The sequence below is a fragment of the Brachyistius frenatus genome, unplaced genomic scaffold (assembly GCF_029030835.1).
Source record: "Brachyistius frenatus isolate BFR_SWC_R1_liver_20210118 unplaced genomic scaffold, ASM2903083v1 Contig_148, whole genome shotgun sequence".
NCBI lineage: Eukaryota > Metazoa > Chordata > Actinopteri > Embiotocidae > Brachyistius > Brachyistius frenatus.
This window is the reverse complement of record NW_027210747.1, coordinates 534,087-556,387: the sequence shown is the minus strand read 5'-3', so window position 1 is coordinate 556,387 and position 22,301 is coordinate 534,087. Positions and strand designations below refer to the sequence as shown.

Sequence of the window (22,301 nt, the reverse complement as noted above, 5' to 3'; positions counted from 1 at the left end):
ATCAATCAATTTCACTTCTATCGCACCCTTTATGCACTTTCTTTGAACAAAGCTCTGGTTTCTCACCATCTGGTAACAATAATACACATTACAGCTATAACTACACAGCATCGGAGCTCTCTTCCTGTCAGACAGTCAATATGGATACAATTCTTTTGCATCCAAAACATATTACAGCACAGCGGCCATTTATCAATTGAAAGTGCTCGGCATATGACGACAGAATTTCATGGAGCTGCAAGGACTAGTTTTTCAGGAAAAGGTGGGTCTTTTTGGCTTTAAATAAAAGAGCACTGAAAACTGTACGGAAAAATCATCAACTATATGAACGATGGGTAAAACATACTTGTTCCAGGTGCTCTTTTCAATCGATTTTCTATATTCACTTGTGCTGTGCAGCACGCAGTTGCCAAGACGCAGTCTATCACAAGATGCACTGTATACATTTACAGTACATATATGCATCTATATACACACAAACAGACAGACAACACATTCAGTTTGGAGTCTCCAATCAACCCTGTCTTTGGTTTGTGGGAGGAAACTAGAGCTCCCCAAGGACATCACACTGACACAGACAGAACGTGCACACTTCAGACGGGCGAGCCGGTTCGATAATAGACCTCGTTAATGTAAGACGACAATGTGTGTCATCAACTGACCAGCAGCTGAGCCGCCACACAGCAACATCCAGGCACCAAGGTGAGTGAAAACACTGCGGTGAGGGGTGGGGGGGGGTGTAAAGAAAGTAAAATAAGTCAAACTGGTGGTCGATTAATTCGTTTCTCGCTGCCCCAGCAGGCTCCAACTCATATTGATGGGTTTTGGTGTATGGAGGTAAAATAAAAATATTTGCTCAAGGACCATTTCAGGCCTCTGCGCTACCAGAGATTTATAGTCCTTCAGTCATTTAAGAGACTTTAATGGGAATATTTAGGTTTAAGGAAAAAGAAATGGCGCTCCCATGAGACATGTAGCGGTTGAGACTTCTGACTCTGAAACAGGTTGAATGGTGTGTAATGAGCATAAGAATCAAGGTTTTCTCGCGTTGTGCTTTCTCACACGAATTATATATTCCATAGAATAATATGGTTGTTTAGAAATGAGAATTTTGTAATTTTTGTATCCTTTTCATATTGCCTTTTTACTTGGTTCTACCACACAATTCATTTATTCACAGTATGTTACACTTTTCTGTATGCAAATTTTTAAATGTCCCCAGCTTTTTCTTTTTAAGTCATTGGCATGAGAACTGTTGGTGAATGAACCCCTCCCCCCCACCCCCCTTTGTTTTACTATCAATACAGTCCTTTCCAGTTTTTCACATTTATATCCATTGCTGATGTTAAACAAACATGTCGACCGATCAAACAATTCTCATTATCATGCATGTATGATTTTGTATTGTTTCCCTCGTTTTTAAATCGCTGCCTGGTACTAATGAGATACTACCACCAGAGGGTGGCGGTAATGCACCTAAAAGCTATTTCCCAATTTAAACATTAAAAGGAGAAGAACGCAGCTCAGGTAAAAAAAAAAAAAAAAAAAAAAGTGTGTCGGTGTGAAATTAGACGCTCCGGTAGAAACAGCAGAAGCATGCAAAGGCAAAAACAGTCGTTAAAAAGTTGTGTGGAACTCCTTAAAAACATTTTTTTTATTTTTTTTTAAATACTAAAACCGGGTGTAGCGCAAACTCAGCAGAGCCATCATTTCATAAGTTCACCACAACTATACACAGTCATTTGAGCAGGAAGCATCAGACGATCCACCCACAGATCAACAGTCAATGAGGAGCTTTGTCATCAGGCAAAGTGAGTTTGATGTCACAACAGCCCTCACCTAAAAAATGAGAGCCAAGTAACTGTTTCCCAAGACAATTTATCATATATTCCCGAATGCATTTTTACATGTAATTAATCAGATAGCCCAGTAGGGAAATGTGTCACTTTTGGGATTCCATAGAAACCACCTCCTTTACTTAAAATGATAAATGTGGGGAATCAGATTACGAATAACAAACAGTCAACCCCCAAAAAACAAAAAGTACTTAACAGCCATGAGTATTACAAAATTCTCCCCCTCTGATACGACTTGGGATTTATTTTCTTGAGACAAGGACGGACTGAAAAGCATCAGTGTTTGAGCTCTGGCTCTCATCCCAGCACCTCAGAGTGAGTTCAGTCCAGCAACACCAATGTACTTCAATCTGTTGCCCCCATGTGGAGGTTACTGGTACAGTACTTTCATTTTTTTCTATCCATCAGCCTCTCCGCCCTCAGTCTCACACACATGCGTAAGCACTATGTAACTTGATCTCCTGAACAGACGTCTATCTTCTAGACCATAAGCACTTCGACTTATTGCTTTAGGCTCCTGGCCAGTATTAGTGTGAGTTTAGGCGTGTGTGTCTAGTGGTTTAATTTTATGTGTAAAAAGCTCGAGAAGAAATAGTTAGGTCGTACTCATTTCAGATCACATGTGCACGTACACTTTTTGCTTGGTGTGTGCGTTTTTTCATGTGTGCACGTGTCTGTAGGTGTTCAGGAGTGCCCGTCGTGTAGTGCTTATGCAAACCAAAGTAACCCGAGCACCATGTCTAAAGAGAAGAGTGGTGAGATCCTGCTGGAAAGCACATGTGTCAAAGCTGTTTTTTCAATCTGCAAATCCAAACTGCATCAATCAAATACAGTTTACACATAAACACCCGGGCTTATACCTGTCTGACGACCTGTAATACAATAGCGAATTCCCCAATCTTCCTGTCAACACCACAACAACGTGTTGAAAACTCTTTAATTACCATGTACGAGACGTTTTGTAGAAAAGCAATGCACTCGTTTACACCTAATCCCTTAATTTAGGGATTGCAGGAAAATTAAGGCGCTTGTGTGATATCTGCTGATATTTTGTATTTCGCTCTTGCGGCACGTGCGGGCCCATGAGACACAGGTAGGAGAATCACTTAGCCGTCCAAGGGATGAGTCTCTTCTGTTCTAAGCTCACACCATATGACCACATGGCCACATGGCAGGAACAGAAGGTGGTGACTGGGTGCCGTCTGAGATTTTATTAGAGGCTTCTGTGTGTCTGTGCCAAGACGTCCAAGAATATCCCTGTTTGCTAATATGCTTGCTCGGATCTCCATCTGTGTACCTCTGTCAGACCATGTGCACGCGTGTCGACTTGGTCGTAAAGTTTCCTTCTTCTTTCTCTGCTCATATTCGTTTCAATGTGAACGTGTCCGTGTGAGGTGTTGACAAGGAACATGCAGCCAGGGAGGATATGGTTTGCGCTGCAATTTCACACGTGCCAGTTTTTATTTGATCCTTTATATTTTATCTACTTGTGTGATTAATACTGCTGAGCGACTGCTCATTCAAATCAGTCAGACCTGGAGGCAGATGTTATTCACTAACTAAAAGATCATAAATGTAGAAAAAATAAAAGGTACATTTTGACAGTTGATCATGTGAAACTGTCAATACTGCATGCCCCAAAGAGCTAAAAAAAAGAAAAAGAAAGTAAATCCTGTGTAGGATCAGTGTAGGCTAAATAAATAGGTCAATAACTTCTGATATTAATCCTTTAAAATGCGTATTAATATAAATACAACTGTTACTGCAATTTACTCAAATCTGGTTTGATTCCTCAAGAAAAGGCTGTTTAGCTTCACCCTCCTTCGTTACTGTTGTGGCAGATTTACCAGGCGAGATCCTTTGAAATTTCTTGAAACAATGGGTCCTTCATTTCAAAGACAAGTAAGCAAATTGGCTTCTCATTTCCTGCACAAGTCGATTTTACCATCTGTACATCTAAAACCAAAAGTTAAAAGACTGAGGCAGAAGCTGCATCTTAACTAGCCAGCTGGCCTGAGTGACCGTTACCAAGTAGCTTCACATAAACTTAACACCGTTCGACTTTACTTCTTCATTTCTTGAAACACCGTATTTGAAGGTCATCCATCATTTGGCATTAATACAATTAACTTGAAAAGAATTACTGTGATGTGACAAATAAAGTAATGAGATAAACAATGACAAAAGCCAGCAAGACCACATTTTACAGGAGGAAGTAGACTGACAAACTTAAAATGTGTCTTTTCTAGGGTTCACTACCAAGAACACAGCGAAAGACAACCGACCTGCAAGAAAATAACTTCCTGGGCAAGTTACAGAGGACGGGTATTATGCTGATTGTGTGTCCAATAGTGGACAGCCGTCTCTTTTTTTCCCCAATTATCTGAGGATCTATAGATCTACAGTTTATTTCTTGTAAAAAAAAAAAAAAATCCATTTCCTGGAACACAGCCATTCTTATTTATATCCAAAAAAATATCATAAAAAGTATATAAACATAAGATCGTTAAGTCTGTCACAAACAAAGTCTGGCGTTTCTGCGTGCTGTATTTATTCAGTTTGAGAAACGATCACTAGAAGGCAATAAAACGGACGAGATCTCGTCTCTTGCTAGGTTTGTTGCTAAGGTTCGGTAAATTACATTCGCTTCTGCTGACGCGACTGATTGTTTCCCAGTTTCCAGTGTCTCGTGCAATATTGCTTAAATGCACAATCACTGTTAGCTATATATATATGAAACACCGGAAAATAGATTTGGAGCATGTGGCGTTGCATTTACAGGCATAACGTATGGTGGGAGTAAAACTCAAGCTGTTGCATCACTCAAAACTCAAGCTGTTGCAGACAGTTGGATGGATTAAAATAAAAGTGTATCTCTTCCTTCAAATACATATCTGAAGGGAGACACATGTATATACATATATAGACACAGCTTGAGCTCTTGATTCTCAGTGCAATTAGCAGCACAATCTTTTTTATCTTATAAGAAGTCATTCATGATTATTATGAATTACTGTACTTTGTGCTTAAAAAAAAAAAAGTTTACAACTTTGCAGCCCTTTGAGTAAAGAAAGCGATACAAGTGCAACTGTTTGGAGGGTTGCCAAAAAAATAAACAAAATATTCAAGTTTTGCTATTCTATACATCATTTCATTGATCACTGAAAGTCAATTTGATATTTATTAATATATTTTCTTATGTAATCACGTCATTTTTTTCTTGGGAATTATACAAGTTACGGTTAAGTGCAAACAAAGTATTAGGAAAACAGTGTTGAAAGCCAACGTCTACCATCTGGTGTAACGGAAAGGATATGAAAGCATAAGGGCAGACATCAACACACTCAAGGAAAGGGACAGCGACTAAGCAAGATGACAAAATGTCTGTTTTCCAGCCTTCCCTGAAAGAAGAGTTCGGAACAGCTTAAGTCACTCAAAACACTGCCAGTAACAGAGGTAAAACCACAGCAACCTCAAAGAAATAAATATTCTAGGCAGTTTGCTGATGAAGTGGCACAAATGTCAACAGTGTCTTGAACCAATGAAAAAAAAAGGTCTTACTCAGTTTATGAGTTGTTTGTCTGCTCGTTACCCTTTAAAATATGAAAGAACAGCAAGTATCAAGGATCAAATTATTGCCATTTGTGCACGTAGATTAGTGACTCCTACTGTTAAAGTGGCTCTAATCAATGGCTTAAATGTGTGATGTGAAAAGAGTAATTCATAATGATAAAAACCCCAAAAAGTTAAGACCCATCGCCGGAGTTCTCCCCCATTTTAGCATGTTAAAGCTCATTGTCTTGGTTTTACGACCCACAACTTTACTGTTTTGGTTTGGCATCAAGCTCCAATAAACTCTGTTTCCAGCAGCAGTAAATGGGGCAAACAAAAACTATATTCATGTTACCTGCCTCACATTAAACAGCCCAAACAGACAAAGTTATCAATTGGCTGGTGAATTGATGCCCAAGCCAAGCAGCTAAAGAGCTATAGAGTGAGTATTGGACATAAAGTTCGTTCGCCATGTGGCCAGCAGCTCCAAATGAACACTGTTGCTACTCTGCATCTACTAAACATGTAAATGTGCCATTATTTTCCGTAAGAAACGTGCAATTAGTCGTCTTAAATTGCTTTTAAATTTTTTTACAGGAAGCATTTTTACATGTCAAAGCAGAAAAAGAAGATTAATAACAGGTCCGGGGTTTAGTGTTTGTACATGCTGGCTCACTGGAGAAGCTTCCAGGGATACTTAATGGAACAGAAACATCATTAATATCAGCAGTTCCACTTGTGGTTTTCCTACTATTACTTAAAAACTCTGCTTTGAAAAAGGTCTGTAGCTAACACGGACTGCAATGTTTGGGGGATTTGAGCCTTCTGGCCTCAAGAAAAGGGAGCAAGAGTCCTTCACAAAGGTCCCTAACGAGCCAGCGGTGTTGTTTGGGCCTAAACGACTCCAGGTGTAGCTAGCCGATTAAAAGTGATGAGACTGGAAACTCTTCTACTGTTTTACACACTGCAGCAGTATTAAAACCAAGGGTTAAGTCTTTAAAAGTAAAGCCTTCTTTATTTTTTTCTATAAATTGAACAGAAATGCACAACTTGCTGCTATTGGTATCCAACAGTCAACTGTGCACCAGTCAGTTATTTAAAGTAGGCTTTATTAAAAATCCATTCTCAAATTCAGGAAATATGGTATAACTCATGCAGATCCATTAGGTTTATGTGCAGACATATTGTAGGTCTGGAGCTACACCAAATCCACTACAAGTTTTTTCAGGAAGAGAAAATATCAACTCCACTCTTTGTTCTTGTCTGTTGAAAACAGCGTTGGCTTTGCTGTGTCTATAAATGAATCAAAGCTTTGTCCAGGGCCAATGGTCTGCTGAAGGATGCACCCTTGTGGGTCATTCAGAGGATCCAGACACTGAAGACAGGGCTGATGAACATTAGCCAGTTTGTGGCCTGAGAGTAAATTGAATTGGTGTAACTGTGTCAAACTGGTGCTGGGATGTCCTAAAAAGTGAAACTGGACTTGCAGCCAGCTTTTTACATTTCCAAACATCAATAATTTTGAAAGATAAGTGTCAAAAATAGTTGGTTGTGACAGTATTTTTTTTTCTTCACATTAACAGTTTGACGCAATGATGACCCTCAACACCCCCACCAAATAAGTGCATAACTTAGTAACTAAGTAAGTTCCACAAACTTAAGATATTTTCATACTCCACTGAATGTCATCAAATCAACGGGGATAAAGGAAGCGAGTTGTCTCTTACACTACTCCGAAAACAAAGTTGTCAAGAAAGAGAGAGATGACTCACAGAAAGAGACCAGGATAAAATACCAGATCTTTCCAAAGGTTTAAATTACTTGGAAATTAGCTAGATAAAACAGTTTCTCGCCATCTCGCAATATAAATCAGAGATCCAAGTGTGCTTGCATGACAGACTGACAACTTGCTTTGTCATTACAGAGGGTTTGAGATCTTTTGTGTATCTGAATGACAAACAGTTTGTTTTCACTGTCATATAGTTTAAAACCACTTTGCCATTGTTTGAAAGATCGGTGGTCTACATCAAAAAGACATTTGGTGCTTTTTTTTAAAGGTTTTTGTGCAGTTTTACAACAGAATCCATTTGTGATTCCTCTTCTGCTCTGTTAAATTCAATCCATGTATTCAGGTTAAAGTGAACGTGGGAAGACATGTGAAGACCCAACTAAATGTCAAAATGTTGTCAAGTTAAAAACAAAATACTCTTTTTAAAGCCAAAAGGTCTCAACATGGATCCATGAGATCTGAAAAAGTAGTCGAACGTTTACAAAACTGATGTGTAGGTGAAAAAAATAATGTGCAAAATGAGCACATGCATATTTTTGCAACATGTCTTTGGAAATCAGATATGTCGAGTTAGAATTTGAGGTATGGACGTTTTCCACACATTAGAAGTGGTCTCTAAGAGTGGTATGTGAGTGGAGTAACAGACAGCGCTGCGACCAATTCAATCCAGGCACCAACTCTCGGTATGCATTGTTGGGCGGGCGGGGGGTGTCCACCAACAAAGGGGAGAAACATTTGGCCCTTCTCGCCCTATGCCCCGCTTCGGCACCATTCAGATAAGTAAAGACCACTCTGGGCCTCTTTGCTACGTCTCACTATTTGTGTATAAAGGAATACCATAGAATATGACTCTGCAGCTTTAAAGTATGTGGAGAAGAAAAATGTGGGTTACAGGAATGACAACTATTATAAATTATGGCCCTTACATATGGGATCAATTGGACCTGCTTTAACCTGCCGTCCTCTGGACTTTCTGGTCAAAAACAGACCAAAAGAAATGTTTGTGTCAAGTGTTATGCAAGTCCCCTCTGGCTGTTTTATATCCCTTTTGTCAGATTTTCCAAAGCCTGATTCACAGCTCAAGAGGTAGAGCTGAATTTATTCGTCTTCATAACAGGCGTCTGGGTTAAATGTCTGCCAGATATTGTTTTCCAAGTTTTCCACACGTAGCTTCTCCTACTCTTTCGGTTTTTCCATGCACAGCCTACAAAAGCTTCGAGCTCAGGTTTTGCTGGCAAACACTTTGGGATGATTGTGTGGAGGACGCAAACGAAATGATGGGTTTGTAAAGGTAATAATTTGGCATAATAAAAGAAAGATACATACATTTTTTTGCATTATTGCGATGCTTTATTTCCGTTTTCTGTTGCACCTGCTCTTGGTTAGTGAACAGGAGTTTTTAGATGATGCTCCCCCCAGACATTCATACTGATGACATCTTCAATTCATATGACATCCTGACTCCAGTTTGTTAAAGAAGCCTGACATCCTCCCCCCTCCTCTCCTCCTGCCCTCCCCTTTTCCCTCTGTCTCTCCATCAACCCCTCTCTCTCCTCCCCCTCTCTCCTTCTTTCTCTCTTGTGTTTTTCTCCTGAGACTTTCCATTTTTGAACAGCACACTGTTCTTACCTACTGGCCCTCCACCCCACACAGCACGAGGAGAGCTCAGCACAGGTAAGCTTTGCATTCAGAGGCATGGATTTGTAATTTCCTGTTTGATTTATCCTCTTTATTCCAGTTTTCCGGATGGGATTACCAGTTGTCACTACTGGGCTTTTGGGCATGGGCTAGTGCTGCAACCCGAGAGGGCAGAAATATCAGTGCATGGATCAAAAAATAAGTGGTAGAAGTTGGATGATTTGCATTTTGGTATGACAGCATAGATCTTGCATGTTTGTGTGGATCTAAAGTGCCTTTTTATGACCGTTTCAGGGAAGTGAATGACTTTAGAAAATAACGTCTTGCTCCTGGATCCGCTGTCTGTCTGCATTTTTCAAGAGTCTGGAATTAATCATTCTGGTTTTGTATTGTCTACAGGCTTGACTTTGCACAGCCAGCTTCCGAAACTAATATTAGGTCAACGTTTTAGATCATTTTCTGTGATAGATTCTTTATTTATCAAGCTACAAAGGAGGAAAATCACTTTAGAGTTTCATACTTGAAACATATTTTGATAAACATTTATGGATGCATAGATTTTGTGTGTATCATTAGAACATCTGCTTTCAGTTATTGCTTCTATTACTGTTTTATGTCAAATCTATCAAGCACTTTGGCTCAAGCTGCAGCTCCAATATGGTTCGGTACATGATTGAATCAAGGAATCTAGGACTCACTGGTCTCCAGTTGTTGAACTCTTGACTGATTATATAATACACTGGGGAGTGGGTGTGGCTGTAGGGCCATTGTGTGTGTTGGGGGGGAAAGTTTGACCTTCACAGCTCAAAACTTTGATGTTGCCTTTTTATGACTGTTTGCATTTCTTCTAATTTCCTATTTTTGTAGTCATTTTGATCAATAATTGCTGCAACTGTGACTGATCTGACTATGAGCTAGAAGTGCCCATTTTGCTACCATAACTCTAACTCTTAGTCTTTCTGTTGTAGGTTGTGCGTTGCTCTTGACTACGCTAACCTTTTTCTCTTATTCCCCGTCTTCCTTTCCCTTATTTCTGTTGGATCCACAGAAGCCATGTTTCCTGTCCGTGTACCCTTCTTGGCTGCGTTGGTCAGCATGGCCCTGTGCCAGTATTATGACTACGACTACCAGCCTAATTCCATGCTGGGGCCATCAGGGCCCAACTGCAATCAAGAGTGCGATTGCCCAGTCAATTTCCCCACTGCCATGTATTGTGACAACCGCAAGCTGAAGTTTGTTCCCGTAGTACCAACGGGGATCAAGTACCTGTACCTCCAGAACAACAAGATTGAAGAGATCAAGGCAGGAGTGTTTGATAATGTTACTGCTGAGCTGCGCTGGCTGGTACTTGACAACAACAAGATCACCAATTCTAAGATAGAAAAGGGCACAATCGACAAACTCTCAGCCCTTGAGAAGCTGTTCTTCAGCAACAACGAACTCACAGAGCCAGTCATCCCTCCCTCAAAGGCCCTTGATGAGCTGAAGATGATGCACAACAAGCTGTCCAAGTTCCCGTCTGGACTCCTGACTGACAAGGAGAATCTGACGTCCATCCACCTTCAGTACAACGAGCTAACCTCTGACGCCATCGGAGGGGCTTTCAAAGGGCTGAAGAAGCTGCTGTCCCTGGACGTGAGCCACAACAAACTGAAGAAGCTGCCAGCCGGAGTCCCGAATTCACTGGAAATCCTTTACGCTGACTACAACGACATTGACACCATCGGAGCAGGATACCTGAACAAGCTGCCCTCACTTCAGTACCTGAGGGTCTCCCACAACAGGCTGGTGGACTCCGGGATCCCTGCCGGAGTGTTCAATGTGACATCGCTGGTGGAGCTGGACCTCTCTTTCAACAAACTGCAGTCCATCCCTGAGATCAACGAGCAGCTGGAGCAACTCTACCTTCAGGCCAACGAGATTAACAGTAAGTAGATTTAAGATACTCTCTCAGTCTTATTTAACTATGAAAGGTGTCTTTTGGAGTTTTCTTAAATTCACAGTGGCATAAAAGGAAATTGTTTTTGACTTCAGCAATGTGAAACATTTTCAAATGAAATGAATAAGTAGGTGACATTTAAGTACAAGAGAGATTTTGATCAAATCATACAGATATGGTTGGGTTGCTATTGAATGGGCGTGGCTTAGAAAATATACAATACCGAGCTCTACAAGGCTGTGGAGCAAAATGGAGTTCCTTACTGCAGGACTGTTGGCTTCCACCCTCACTGCCCTCATCCACATTGTTAGATCAGGACAAGAGTGATGAGGGTAAATTAAGGAAATTAAACTTCAGCATCACTACTTAGAAATGTAAACAACGTTTTTTTCCAACTGAAACCTGAAACTACACCTCCTACTGAGGTCCTAAGACACTGCCCTGCTGGATACCACAGAAGCCCATGTAAAGTGTGGTTCTATATGATGGGTGGGGTCATCCCAAATCAGATTGGATAAATTTATGTAATCATCTCCAACTTTAAGATGTGTCATCAAATTGTTTTTTACATTTTAAAGAAAAGAGAAGAATTGTGATATAACATGTTCAACAACATGTGACCAGCTTTTTTCATTTTGAAATTATGTTTAGAATAAATGTTTTCAATAAAAACACATTGTCTGCATTCTTAAAGTCGAACACACAAGCAAACCTATAAAACTGATTTAAGGTATTTTAAATTGTATATTATTTACATACATTTCAACCTGGGAGGACTCACGCAAGAAAAATGATAATCAACTTGTAAAAACATTACTGCACAGCACTATTAGTGGACAAAAACTCCACACGGCACCTTTAAACCCCACTGTAAAGGAGTTAAAAGCTATCCAATACATTTTGTGAGTATTTTGTTGTCTGCCAACCATCATAGCAATTTCCCCCTTTTTGATTATCTACAGAGATTGACATGGCAAGTTTCTGCAAGTTCATTGGACCCCTCAACTACTCACATCTGAAGCATCTGCGTCTGGACGCCAACAACGTCACACACAGCAACATGCCCCCTGACTCTCCCAACTGCCTGCGCCAAGCTTCAGATATCATGTTTGAATAAGGACCTCCGTCAAATCTCTGACATTTCTACGACCCTCTTCTCTATTGCCATGACTTAGCTCAGCCCAAAGCCTTCTGGAATTGAGTGCCGTTTTATCATGCCTTTTGAAGTACTGACATGTCCCTGCACTTCTGGCACAAATGTTATGCAAATCTGGGATATTTTTCATGTTGGTCTGTTAAATTTCTATTGAACACACTTAAAACTGGGCAAATTTGAGGTACAATAAAAGGCATGATGAGCAATCAGTTATTTTATTCACCAGAAGAAATATTTGTTTCTTTGGATTTGGAATGAATATTGTAATTGTTAAAGAAATACAAAACCAAAAAATATGAAAGTTACAATACAAAACAAAAATAAGGTGTAAGTAAGGAAATAATCCCAAAAAAAATAATCTGTGCATAAAAATGTAATTCATATTCTTTGATTAAAACACACACTTCAAACATTCCAAACTTTGTATAATGAATACAGACAAAACGGAGGAAACGAGTTCTCGGACGTTTTAATCCAGTCATAGTATAATTTTGTTGTCTGTCTTGTACGTTCCAGTGTCTAGCATGCACAATACAATCTGGGTACAATTATTAATCCATTGCTGTGCAAAGGACCAGCTGGAATGGACTGCGTGCTCAGATTCCAGTGTGCAATGTGAGAAGTTTAGTGTAGAGTAGTAGTAACAATCATACTTTCAACATCTTGAATGAATCAAAGTTGTTTTAAGAAAAGATACCAGCGTCATGTCTGCCATCGTCTGCCTACTTTAAATGCGTATTGCATGATGTCCCTTTGACTTATTGGTTTGATTAAATAAACTATCACCAACTAAGGAATGTCTTATTTTCTACTCTGAATGAACTTTATAGTTCTTTAAAGCAATAACTTTAAGCCCAAAAGACATTGCTATTACGCTTGAAATGACTTCCTCTGCTCAGCTAGATCTTGAGATGATAGGATGATGTTTTCTCAAAAATAATAAGTCAAATTGTTTCTATATGTTAACTCATTCCGCTGCCATGCACATATCTGATTTGTATACAACATTTTCATTACTTTTGCATGCACCCAATGGTGCCATTCTTTGATAATAAACTACAGCTTTTGCAGTTAAGGTGCTTTCATTGTTACGATGTTGTGTACCATAAGTGATAAATGCTTCTTGCCAGTATTACATCAATTTGGCACCATTGTCATGTTTCTTAAAATGGTGCATCTGTGTTATTAGATTAGCACATTTTGTTTAGGTAATTTTTCATTTTATCATGACATCTTTTGTGGCCTTTGTCTCCATAGCTGTTCTAGGATTTACTGTGAGAAAATCAAACACAGTTGAATAAACTATGTTTCCAACATACAAGTATGATATCACTTTTTAAAACTCGCTATAATTCATTCCTGGTGCTTATGGAAACATACTGATAAAACCCAGGATGAAATCTCACTTCACTCAACCTAGATTTAAAGCGGAATTGAATACTTTCAGTGAATTACCTTAACAGAGGTATGCCTGGTATTTCTTCTTTCCTAACAGAAGCTTTATCTTTAAAAATACAACTTTTGTAGTACTTTTTAGTCCCAACATACTTCATAAACTGTACTTGCCTTACAATGCTGTTCCCAGAGGGGTCAATTTTAGTTTATTTAGTTAGTCCATTGTGTATTTGTTGCTACAACTTTAAAGTTATCGATAAATGCCATTTTTACGCAGTGGTTTTGCTTTTTTCTCCACTGTTTTCCATCTTACTATAGTGATAAACAGGAGTTTCTAGGGGTTTTGGGTTCCTTCTTGAGTGTGATGTGGTTTTAGTCTTGTAGTGATTGGAGGACTCTGAGAAATGTGTGTTTAAAGCTGTGCCAGAGGGGAAGAAAACTATAAAACCAGCTCATTCCTTTTCAAAGGGTTTCCTTCCATTTTAAAATTTTTGAAAAAAAACCATAACGCACATATCACTCAAATCATAATCAAGACATGGGAGCATGTGAGATTCATGTGGAGCGGAGAAGATACTACTGCGTTGGATGTTTTACTACACTACATCTGTATTTTGTCTGTTCATACTGTAGCTTTTTAGGAACATTGTCAATCCGTAAATGACTTAACTGAAATGTGTTTGTTGACTCTTCCTATTATGCTGTGCAAAACAAGCTGCTTATGCAGTCAGCTATTGTTGTATAATCGTGATGGCCTCTTAACTGGACTAAATTGTGCTTACACCACCAGAAAAAGACTCTGGACACCGTCAGAGCCCACAAGGTATGCTTTTCATTATGTGTTCATGTTTTCCAGAGTTACTAATGTCCATAAAATCTCTGGAAGCTCCAGCACAGTAGAGGTCTCAAAGTGCTCAACGTGTGATATTTTAGCTGAGAAAAATGTACTCCTGTATGGATGTTTTTTTTTCCTAGAGACATTCATGGTGCCCAAATGATGATCAATAATGACGCTGGTAATCCCTTGACCTTTCCTTTTCGTGTTTTAGTAAAAAATGTCAACAATTACTGGATGCACTGCCATTAAATATGGTATCTCGGTATCTATGACGATCTATCCAAGAGGATGAAGTCTAATGACTGTAGAGATCCCCTTACTTTTCATTTAGTGCCACCAGCAAGCCAAGATTCTCACTCTCAGTGAATAATACATTATGAACCGATTCATAGACATTGTCTTCAGGTGTGTACTAGACATTCATTTGTTCCTTATTCTTAAAGTATCAATAGTGTCTTTGCACATCAACTGTAACAACACTATTAATCCTGGCTGACATGCACCATATATATATGTTGGACTTGCTCCTTCATCTTAGCATTAGTAAAGAGTTTCTTATTAGATCAGACACTATTTAAAGACATTGTGTTAGTTGATTATACGTGGCATTTATAGTTATTAAATATATTGTTTCCAGATGTCCCATTCGATTCCTGCTAGGTGTTTGTAATTAGATTCAGCTGTAAAAGTCAGTTGTAGTTCAAATTTGACCCAATTATTAAAATGAGTCAGTTGTTGTCTGTGCTTCAAAACACACCACTTCCTTCTTCAATTTAACACGAGAATCCTTTAAAAGCCTGTTTTAACTGTTAGTGCTCAACCTGATTCAAGTCAGGAGGTAAAAAAAAAAATAAAAAAAAAATAGCAGTCTACTCACTGTGACCACCATTACAAAACCTAACATGTTTGTTTTAGCAGCTTTTTTCACATTTCACATGTTTTTATATAGTTGCTGGTACCAATTCCCAATCTAGGACCATTTCCTCCTCTTCCTCATGTGTCGCCCTTATTTAAATCCTGAGTAGAGCTCCTGCCGCCTGTGTCTAGACAATAAAGTCCTTTATAAAACCTTAAGCCTCACATCTCCTCGCTTCAGACGTTAAGTGAAAGTATAATCAGCTGTTGCAGCCTGGCGGCCCAACTCCAGAGATGATCCCTCAGTCCAGACCATCCCCAGCTGTTCCATCTCTTTATCTCGGTTTTTATTTGTATTCTGTGTGCAGCCGTCATCACCTTGATGTGGTTTCTAACTTTTCACAACAGATTTCCACCAATTCTCTCCTAATTCTACTTGGACATTTCCCTTAGTTCTTTTGCTTCAAGCTTCAAGCTCCCCCTAAATCAATCTAAAAATACATAAAAATGCTTTTACTAGGAGGATAAATTATGTCAGTTTTACTCAAACTGCATTCCCATGATATCTTTTACTTTGAAAACTTGGAGGCTCATACTTGATCACAATAGTAAACTTTGTATTGTGAAGGTGTTTCTGGCAGTGACCCCGTGTAAAAATTCTCTACGATAACGTCACTAAGTAATTATCTGATAGGCATGATGGGGAAAAAAAAAAAAAAAAAAACGAAAGTTGGGTGGTAAAAAGGGGGAATTTTCCCATAAAAAGAAGGGTGTGAATGTCTGAAAACCCCTCAAAGCTCCTCTCTGGTCTTACACCTGACACACCCCGAGGCCTGTAAGCTGAAAGGAGCCATAAACTGGTCACGCACACTTCCCCCAGAGTGATGGGTAAGAAACAGTTACTCCATTGCAGACTAAATGGTTAAGTTGGGTGGAGTGACAGCAGTTTAACCCTTAACAGCACACTGGTGACTTCAATTTCTAAAAAAAAAAAAAAAGGAGACAAAACGAAAGAGGCGGAAAAAAAACTGCTGGGCTGGCAGAAAAGAAGGCAACACAAACTCTGACAGGACTCGCACACAATCGTCCTCCCACCAACAACACATGCTCCATCCTCTCGGTTCAACTGGTGTCCAAGGTGCAGCTTTGGGGGAAATCAAACCAACAACAACACAAGTCTGACCAGGCTAGGTTGCACCACTGACCGCTTCAGAGCCACTGAGACTGGGGACAACAATTAGAGCTAATCACTGGAGGAGCCAAACCTCACCTGACTGCATGCAGACCACTCATAGCAGTTGGAGAAGCAGGTAAAGGTGATTTTCTCTTTCTTTTGTAATAAATGTGCTTGAGAGAGGAGGGGTGAAAGTCTTGGACAAAGGGACAGTGCATTTTTCAGATGGTTTACATGTGACTGGCTTGATTTTTACCTTTGATGTGGTTTCACTTTGCCAGCCTCAGTTTCAACACTTATGGTGGTAATACATACGAGAGGTAAAGTAGCCTCGCAAAAAGATGGGAACGACAGTTTACTTTATGATCAGGATCAGAATAAATAGACACCTTGTAATCAATTTACAGCCATTTTACAAACAGGCTCACATCAGGTAATGAAAGAACAAAGGAAAAACAAGTGTGCTTTTTTGAAGTTCCAAAGCAAAACACGTCTTGGAAAGTCACTTTTACTGCCAAACCTGTTATTTCCATATAATAATTACTCATAAATACATTTAGTTTCTGAGCACTGGGTGCAGTAAGCCATGCTAACTCTTCCAAATATTTCAAAGTCATGAAGTGAATTACAGGAAAGCCATCGACTGGAAACAATCCCGCAAAACGCGTACACTGCAAATACAAGCCATTGTGTAATTAACATAGCTGGCTCAGACACAAAGCCCCTGGCAGGAAATTAGCATTATCATATTCCTGTGCATGTGTTTCTCCTTAGCCTGTCAGGCAGATTGTACCAAACATTTGTTTTCTGTAAATATGTTCCATTTTGAAGAGCTGTATAAAGCCCTGACTCACCATTTGCAGCAGCCGGGATATGTTAATTGCAAATCTGTCACACACTATTGTTTTGCAATGAGAATGATGGGGCACCCTATTCTGTTGTGTGTGTGCACAAGTAAAGAACATTGTAAATCAAATCACAGCCAGTTTCAGTAAAAAGTACAACACATGACATTCTGATTCAATCTGACTGACAACTTGACTGATTCTTGATTTCTTCCCCAAATTGCCCAAAAGGCAGCTGATTGGTCGAAGTTATAGTCATAGTCACAGTAGGAAAAGGGCCAATGCATATTCTGGATGTCTGTTGCATCATGTTGAGAGACAGAACATTGTTGTTTTACTTTACTGTGAGCTCAAAAAGCCATAATATGCGTTTTACTTCAACAGCAGGCAACTTTGTAAATAACTAGAAATGGTTGGCAAAGAAAAGAAGAAGTGGCTTTAGGAGGAACTTGGCATCTCGGCAGGACAGTAAAGTGACTGCAAACAAGAAAAAAGTGTCATATCATAGCAATTGGTCTTTGACGTATAACTCCCATAAAAGTGCTTTTGGCATAATGTCTGGATGTTCCATTGATCGAACAAGATCATGTAGCGGAATGAGAAAACACCGGAGGAGCTGTAAAGGGCTTGAATGGCAGAACGTGGATACGTGTAGGTCCTATTCTGTGAGCTGGGATTATCCTGTTGCATTCAAGCCTTTGCCGTCATCACTGGCAATGAGCACAATCTCAAGCGTGCGTGCTGAAAGCTCACCAATCCTGACGCTAGCTGGGCTCTATAAAAACAATTGGTGTGGCCGGCCTGCAGTAAGATGTCCTCAGCTTAAGTCTGACCTCCCTCCTATAACATCATTGCCTCTCCTGTCTGCAGGAAATGTTTTGTTCTGAAGCAGAGTGCGTCATCTGTGTAATTGATGCTGCAGCGGTAACATCATGCCTTCTCTCCTAACGACGCGCATCGAGATGCTCATTGCAATCCTTATAATTTACCATAGAACAGAAACAGACACTTAAGTTTTCTCTATTCAACACAGAATCCCCACGATGGCCACTTTGAAAATACCCTCTGCTCTTGCTCTGTGCCGTGACTTTTGGTTGCAAATTCTTCAACCAATTACTGACGCTCTAGTTCATTGAAGTGTTTTGTTAATTTGGTGATCTTGTGCGTAGAGTCCTGGCGGTCAGGCTCGATGGCCTCTCGCTGGAACTACTTCAAACTCCAGCGAGTCTCACTGTGCATTTAGAGATTATCATCCATACATCACAATTACACTGAGCTGTATTTGTCACCCCTTTGACTGCAAACACTGTACGACTTTGTGATTCGCATCGAGCAGATTAATTAATCCTGATCACACTGCGGACGCCAGAAGCACAGAGTTAGTGCTATGGTTGGCAGGAGACTCGCAGGGATTTGCGAGTGGCGTTAAAAAAAGATAAATAATGCCACGCGTTGGCACAACAAAAGAACAGGTAGGCTTGCATTGCCCTGTTTCTAAGTGGGCCATGTCTCAAGTACTGAAAAGGCTTAGCGCATTATACACCTCTTTAGGATTATGACCCTTGATCCTGGGCGAACCTGATTGGCAAAGAGAAGCTTTGGTGTCATCCTGAGTGACAGGTTGGCACTTGTTGAATGAGAAAGCTAGCGCTACAAATATGCGAGAGAAAGAAGCACATCCTCGTCATTTGGGATAACTTGCAGAAGGGGGACACCGCCAAGGAAAACTCGAGCGCTAAAAGGTAAGATAGACTGCGAGGCAAAGACACTGATGTGTCTGAATGACAGGGTTGGTGGTTGGTAGGTGTTTGTCTTGCAGCTTTAGTGACTGTGTTTTAGCTTTAAAAGGAAGCATGAATCACTCTTCTACCGTCTGCACCGCATCTTGTATTCCAAAGCTGGGTGACGAGGCTTTGGCCTCCGCACAGTGAGAAACCAGGAGCACATCTCTGCACAGAGGTGATCCGGCTTTGTCTTTGAAGTGCGCCCATCTATGGAAAAGCATGGCCGACCCGAAATGAGTTCCAGACAAATGTGGAGTGCATCAAGAATTTAAACAAGCACCAGATGGCAGCTGAAAGGAGTCAAGTACAGGCTCTAGAGATGGGTGGATAGAAGATGGAAGAGCTGATGTTGGATTTGATCTTATTTGCATTTGGGGTTGACCGATTTGATATTGTTTAGGGTCTAATGATCAAGGAGACCGATAGCTGATATTTGGAACTGATGTACATTTGCAGTAAGAATTTAAATCTTTGTCAAAATTTGTAATCATATTATGAAGGTATATAGCAATTTGGGGTATTTATTGTGAAAAGAAAGAAATCCTTTAATGAAACTCCAGCAGAATGTTACATACATGATGCAAAAATGTGCTTTTCTGTGGCAGTAAAATGTAAAGTCTGTTCTGTAATTGTAATTTTTTTCGGTAGAACCCTTTTTTTACATGCATCATTGTACCACCTGTACAAACCAAAGCAAGCGGACTGACGTGTGTGGCGGGCTTGAACCTCATTAACAGCATCTAACAACTCACGTGCAACGTTGTCAAGTCTCGGCTTTAAGTTTGTACTAATGCAATTAAAGTTGACCTGGCTTTGCGTCCTGTCTTGTGAACTTTACCCGTCCTTGGCGGGCAAAATAATGACGTGGGAAGAGCAGGTCAGCCAATACAGTATTTTATGTTGGCCATGTTATTTGTAAAGTTTCACGTGACCGTTTAGAGTTGCACAGCATCAAAAGATTGCTGTTAATCTCAAATCACAAAAGAGACTCGAGTTCTCGCGTGCAAACAACTATATGTGTCATAACTTGCAATACGGACCTGATTCCTCAATGTTCCCAATTCTTTTCAAAATACAATACCTTACCTGCTCCTCTTCACATTGGATGTTCAGACTATAATTCTGTTGTTTTTTTTTCTTTCTTTCCAATGCAGGTTGAGCAGTGAAATGGCCCTTCTCCTGAACCTTCTCTGTGTCTTGTGCCTGGTTGGTCTAGTTTCCAGCCAGGACATGCCTTATGAAGAATATATGGCCCAGATCCAAGGCTGCCCCCGAGAGTGTCACTGTCCCCCCAACTTTCCTCGTGCTGTCTACTGTGACAATAAAGGCCTGAAGAGGATCCCAAATATCCCTCCGCACACGTGGTACCTCTATCTGCAGAACAATCTGATCGAGGTGCTGCCGGCAGACGCCCTGCAGAATGCGACCCAGCTGCGCTGGATTAACCTGAACCGCAACAAAATCACGAGTGAAGGAGTGGAGCAAGGTTTCATGAACGCACTGACTCAGCTGGTGCACCTGTACATGGATGACAACCTTTTGTCTTCTGTGCCATCTCCCCTGCCAGCCAGCCTGGAGCATTTACGTCTCTCCCGTAACAGAATCTCCAAGATCCCTGCTCGTGTCTTCGTTGGTCTGGATAATCTTAACCTCCTGGACCTGCAGGGAAACAAGCTGATGGATGATGCCGTGACTGAAGTGAGCCTAAAGGGTCTAAACAACCTGGTACAGATCAATCTAGCCAAGAACCAGCTGACGAACATGCCGCTTGGCCTACCACCCACCACCGCCCAGCTTTTCCTTGATGGCAACAATATTGAGAAGATCCCAGCTGGCTACTTCAAAGGTTTACCAAGAGTGGCCTTTCTGAGGCTCAACCACAACAAGCTCGGCAGCAGTGGGGTTCCCAAAGACGTGTTCAATGTCTCCAGCATTTTGGACTTGCAGCTGTCCCACAACCAGCTAACCGAGGTTCCCATCATTCCCGCAGGCCTTGAACACCTTTACCTCGACCACAACAAGATCAAAAGTAAGTCGTAGCGTTGTTTTGCTGATTGCAGCGATTCCTTTAAACAGCTGATGCATAGAGGGAATGTGTCTTTTAGGGATCTATAAAACAAGATTGTTTATGAGAGAGGTCAAATGAGATGCTACCATGACTCACATTTACTTCTTTGGTTTATTTACAGGTGTAAGTGTCACCAATTACTGTCCTGTCCCTGTCGACGCTTCGGTGAACGACTCGCTCAACGAAAATGCTCCTCGATTGCGCTACCTCCGACTGGACGGCAATGAGATTAAGCCTCCAATTCCCAGGGACGTCATCCTGTGCTTCCGTCTCCTCAGGTCTATCGTCATCTGAGCAGAGAAATCAACAGTATATTGCAAGCTATTCCCACAGCTGATAACTTGACTTGGATGCTGGTCTGGAACCCCGAGACCTGTGACGCCATACTTATTTGCATGTTTGTGAGATATCTGACACTAGTTTATTGTTGTGTCTTGGAAAAATCCAAAGGAAACAACAACATCATGGGATGTACTGGCTTGTACGCTTTAAATTGCAGCAGCCTGCTGACCGCTCGTCGTGCCTTACGTGGATGTAAACATCTGCATGTAGAATTCTGAAGCAAAATATATGAAATTATACTGTAGCTTGAAAATATACTAATAGTGGGACACGTATTTATGGCATGTTAGGAGCTTTAAGGAATTGATGTCATGATGGTACTTTGAGCAGGAGGCAAAGCTTCTGAATGTGTAGGCAAAATGTTGCTTTTAATTTTTCTTTGACTACTTTGTATTTTTGGGCTTGAAGCCAAATGAACGGTCCTGTCGTCTAGGTTTGTAGTCTTTTTCAGTTACTGCTACTCTTTTTGATAAATATGCATATTTACTGTAGGTAATTTATTTCTATTTAATACTGGGGAAGAAGAGTCCTGTGAATATTAATGACCGACATTCCTTAATGTTTTGTATTCACACGAAAGGTGATAACTGTTTTTTTTTAAATGCCTACACACTTTTTCAGTCTGGTCACTATTTTTCTGCATAAACTGAGCAAGACATTTCATTATAATTGTCTTCAATTTGAATAAAACTTCTAAAATGAACATGGTGTAATTTTATCTTTCTTGATCTCTTCTTTTTTTTTTTTTTTTTTTTTTTTTACAATCAGCACTTTGCATGAATAAACCTACACATAAATGTTTACTTCAGACAGTAATTATTACATCTTTGGTAGACTGCATTTTACATAAGACTTTAAATTAGCTATTAAAATTAAGAATTCTTCCACGCAATTATGCCCAGGAAAATGTGTGACAACTTTCATTACAGAGGAAACATCATCTACAAAAATTCAAATAACTGAACTCCCATTAAATGAACTGTGTAGCTGGGACACATGTCTGTGTTTGTCTTGAATGACTCATTCACACCTAAATGACGTTGTTATAAAATGACCTGCATTGATCAACA

The 22,301-nt window shown here is 40.2% G+C and overlaps 2 protein-coding genes across 3 annotated transcripts; both read left to right on the top strand.

The window, feature by feature from the left end:
* Nucleotides 1-613: 613 nt before the first annotated feature.
* Nucleotides 614-13,005, top strand: lum (lumican). 2 transcript variants are annotated; one of them, XM_069715778.1, is made up of 4 exons: nt 614-702; nt 8,794-8,871; nt 9,884-10,762; nt 11,737-13,005. In XM_069715778.1, exons 3-4 carry the CDS (start codon nt 9,889-9,891, stop codon nt 11,889-11,891), a joined length of 1,029 nt encoding a protein of 342 aa, XP_069571879.1. In that variant the 5' UTR covers nt 614-702; nt 8,794-8,871; nt 9,884-9,888; the 3' UTR covers nt 11,892-13,005. The 2 variants fall into 2 exon arrangements, with proteins under 2 accessions (XP_069571879.1, XP_069571878.1); XM_069715777.1 differs by lacking the exon at nt 614-702 and adding an exon at nt 8,452-8,488.
* A 6,983-nt stretch (nt 13,006-19,988) lies between these two features.
* Nucleotides 19,989-21,407, top strand: kera (keratocan). The gene is made up of 2 exons (XM_069715779.1): nt 19,989-20,850; nt 21,011-21,407. Exons 1-2 carry the CDS (start codon nt 19,989-19,991, stop codon nt 21,181-21,183), a joined length of 1,035 nt encoding a protein of 344 aa, XP_069571880.1. The 3' UTR covers nt 21,184-21,407.
* The last annotated feature ends 894 nt before the right edge of the window (nt 21,408-22,301 follow it).

Coding starts and splice junctions, on each gene's coding strand:
- kera (XM_069715779.1), top strand. CDS start 19,989: ATGGCCCTTCTCCTGAACCTTCTCTGTGTCTTGTGCCTGGTTGGTCTA. Junction 20,851..21,010: donor CGACCACAACAAGATCAAAA/GTAAGTCGTAGC, acceptor GTTTATTTACAG/GTGTAAGTGTCACCAATTAC.
- lum (XM_069715778.1), top strand. CDS start 9,889: ATGTTTCCTGTCCGTGTACCCTTCTTGGCTGCGTTGGTCAGCATGGCC. Junction 10,763..11,736: donor TCAGGCCAACGAGATTAACA/GTAAGTAGATTT, acceptor GATTATCTACAG/AGATTGACATGGCAAGTTTC.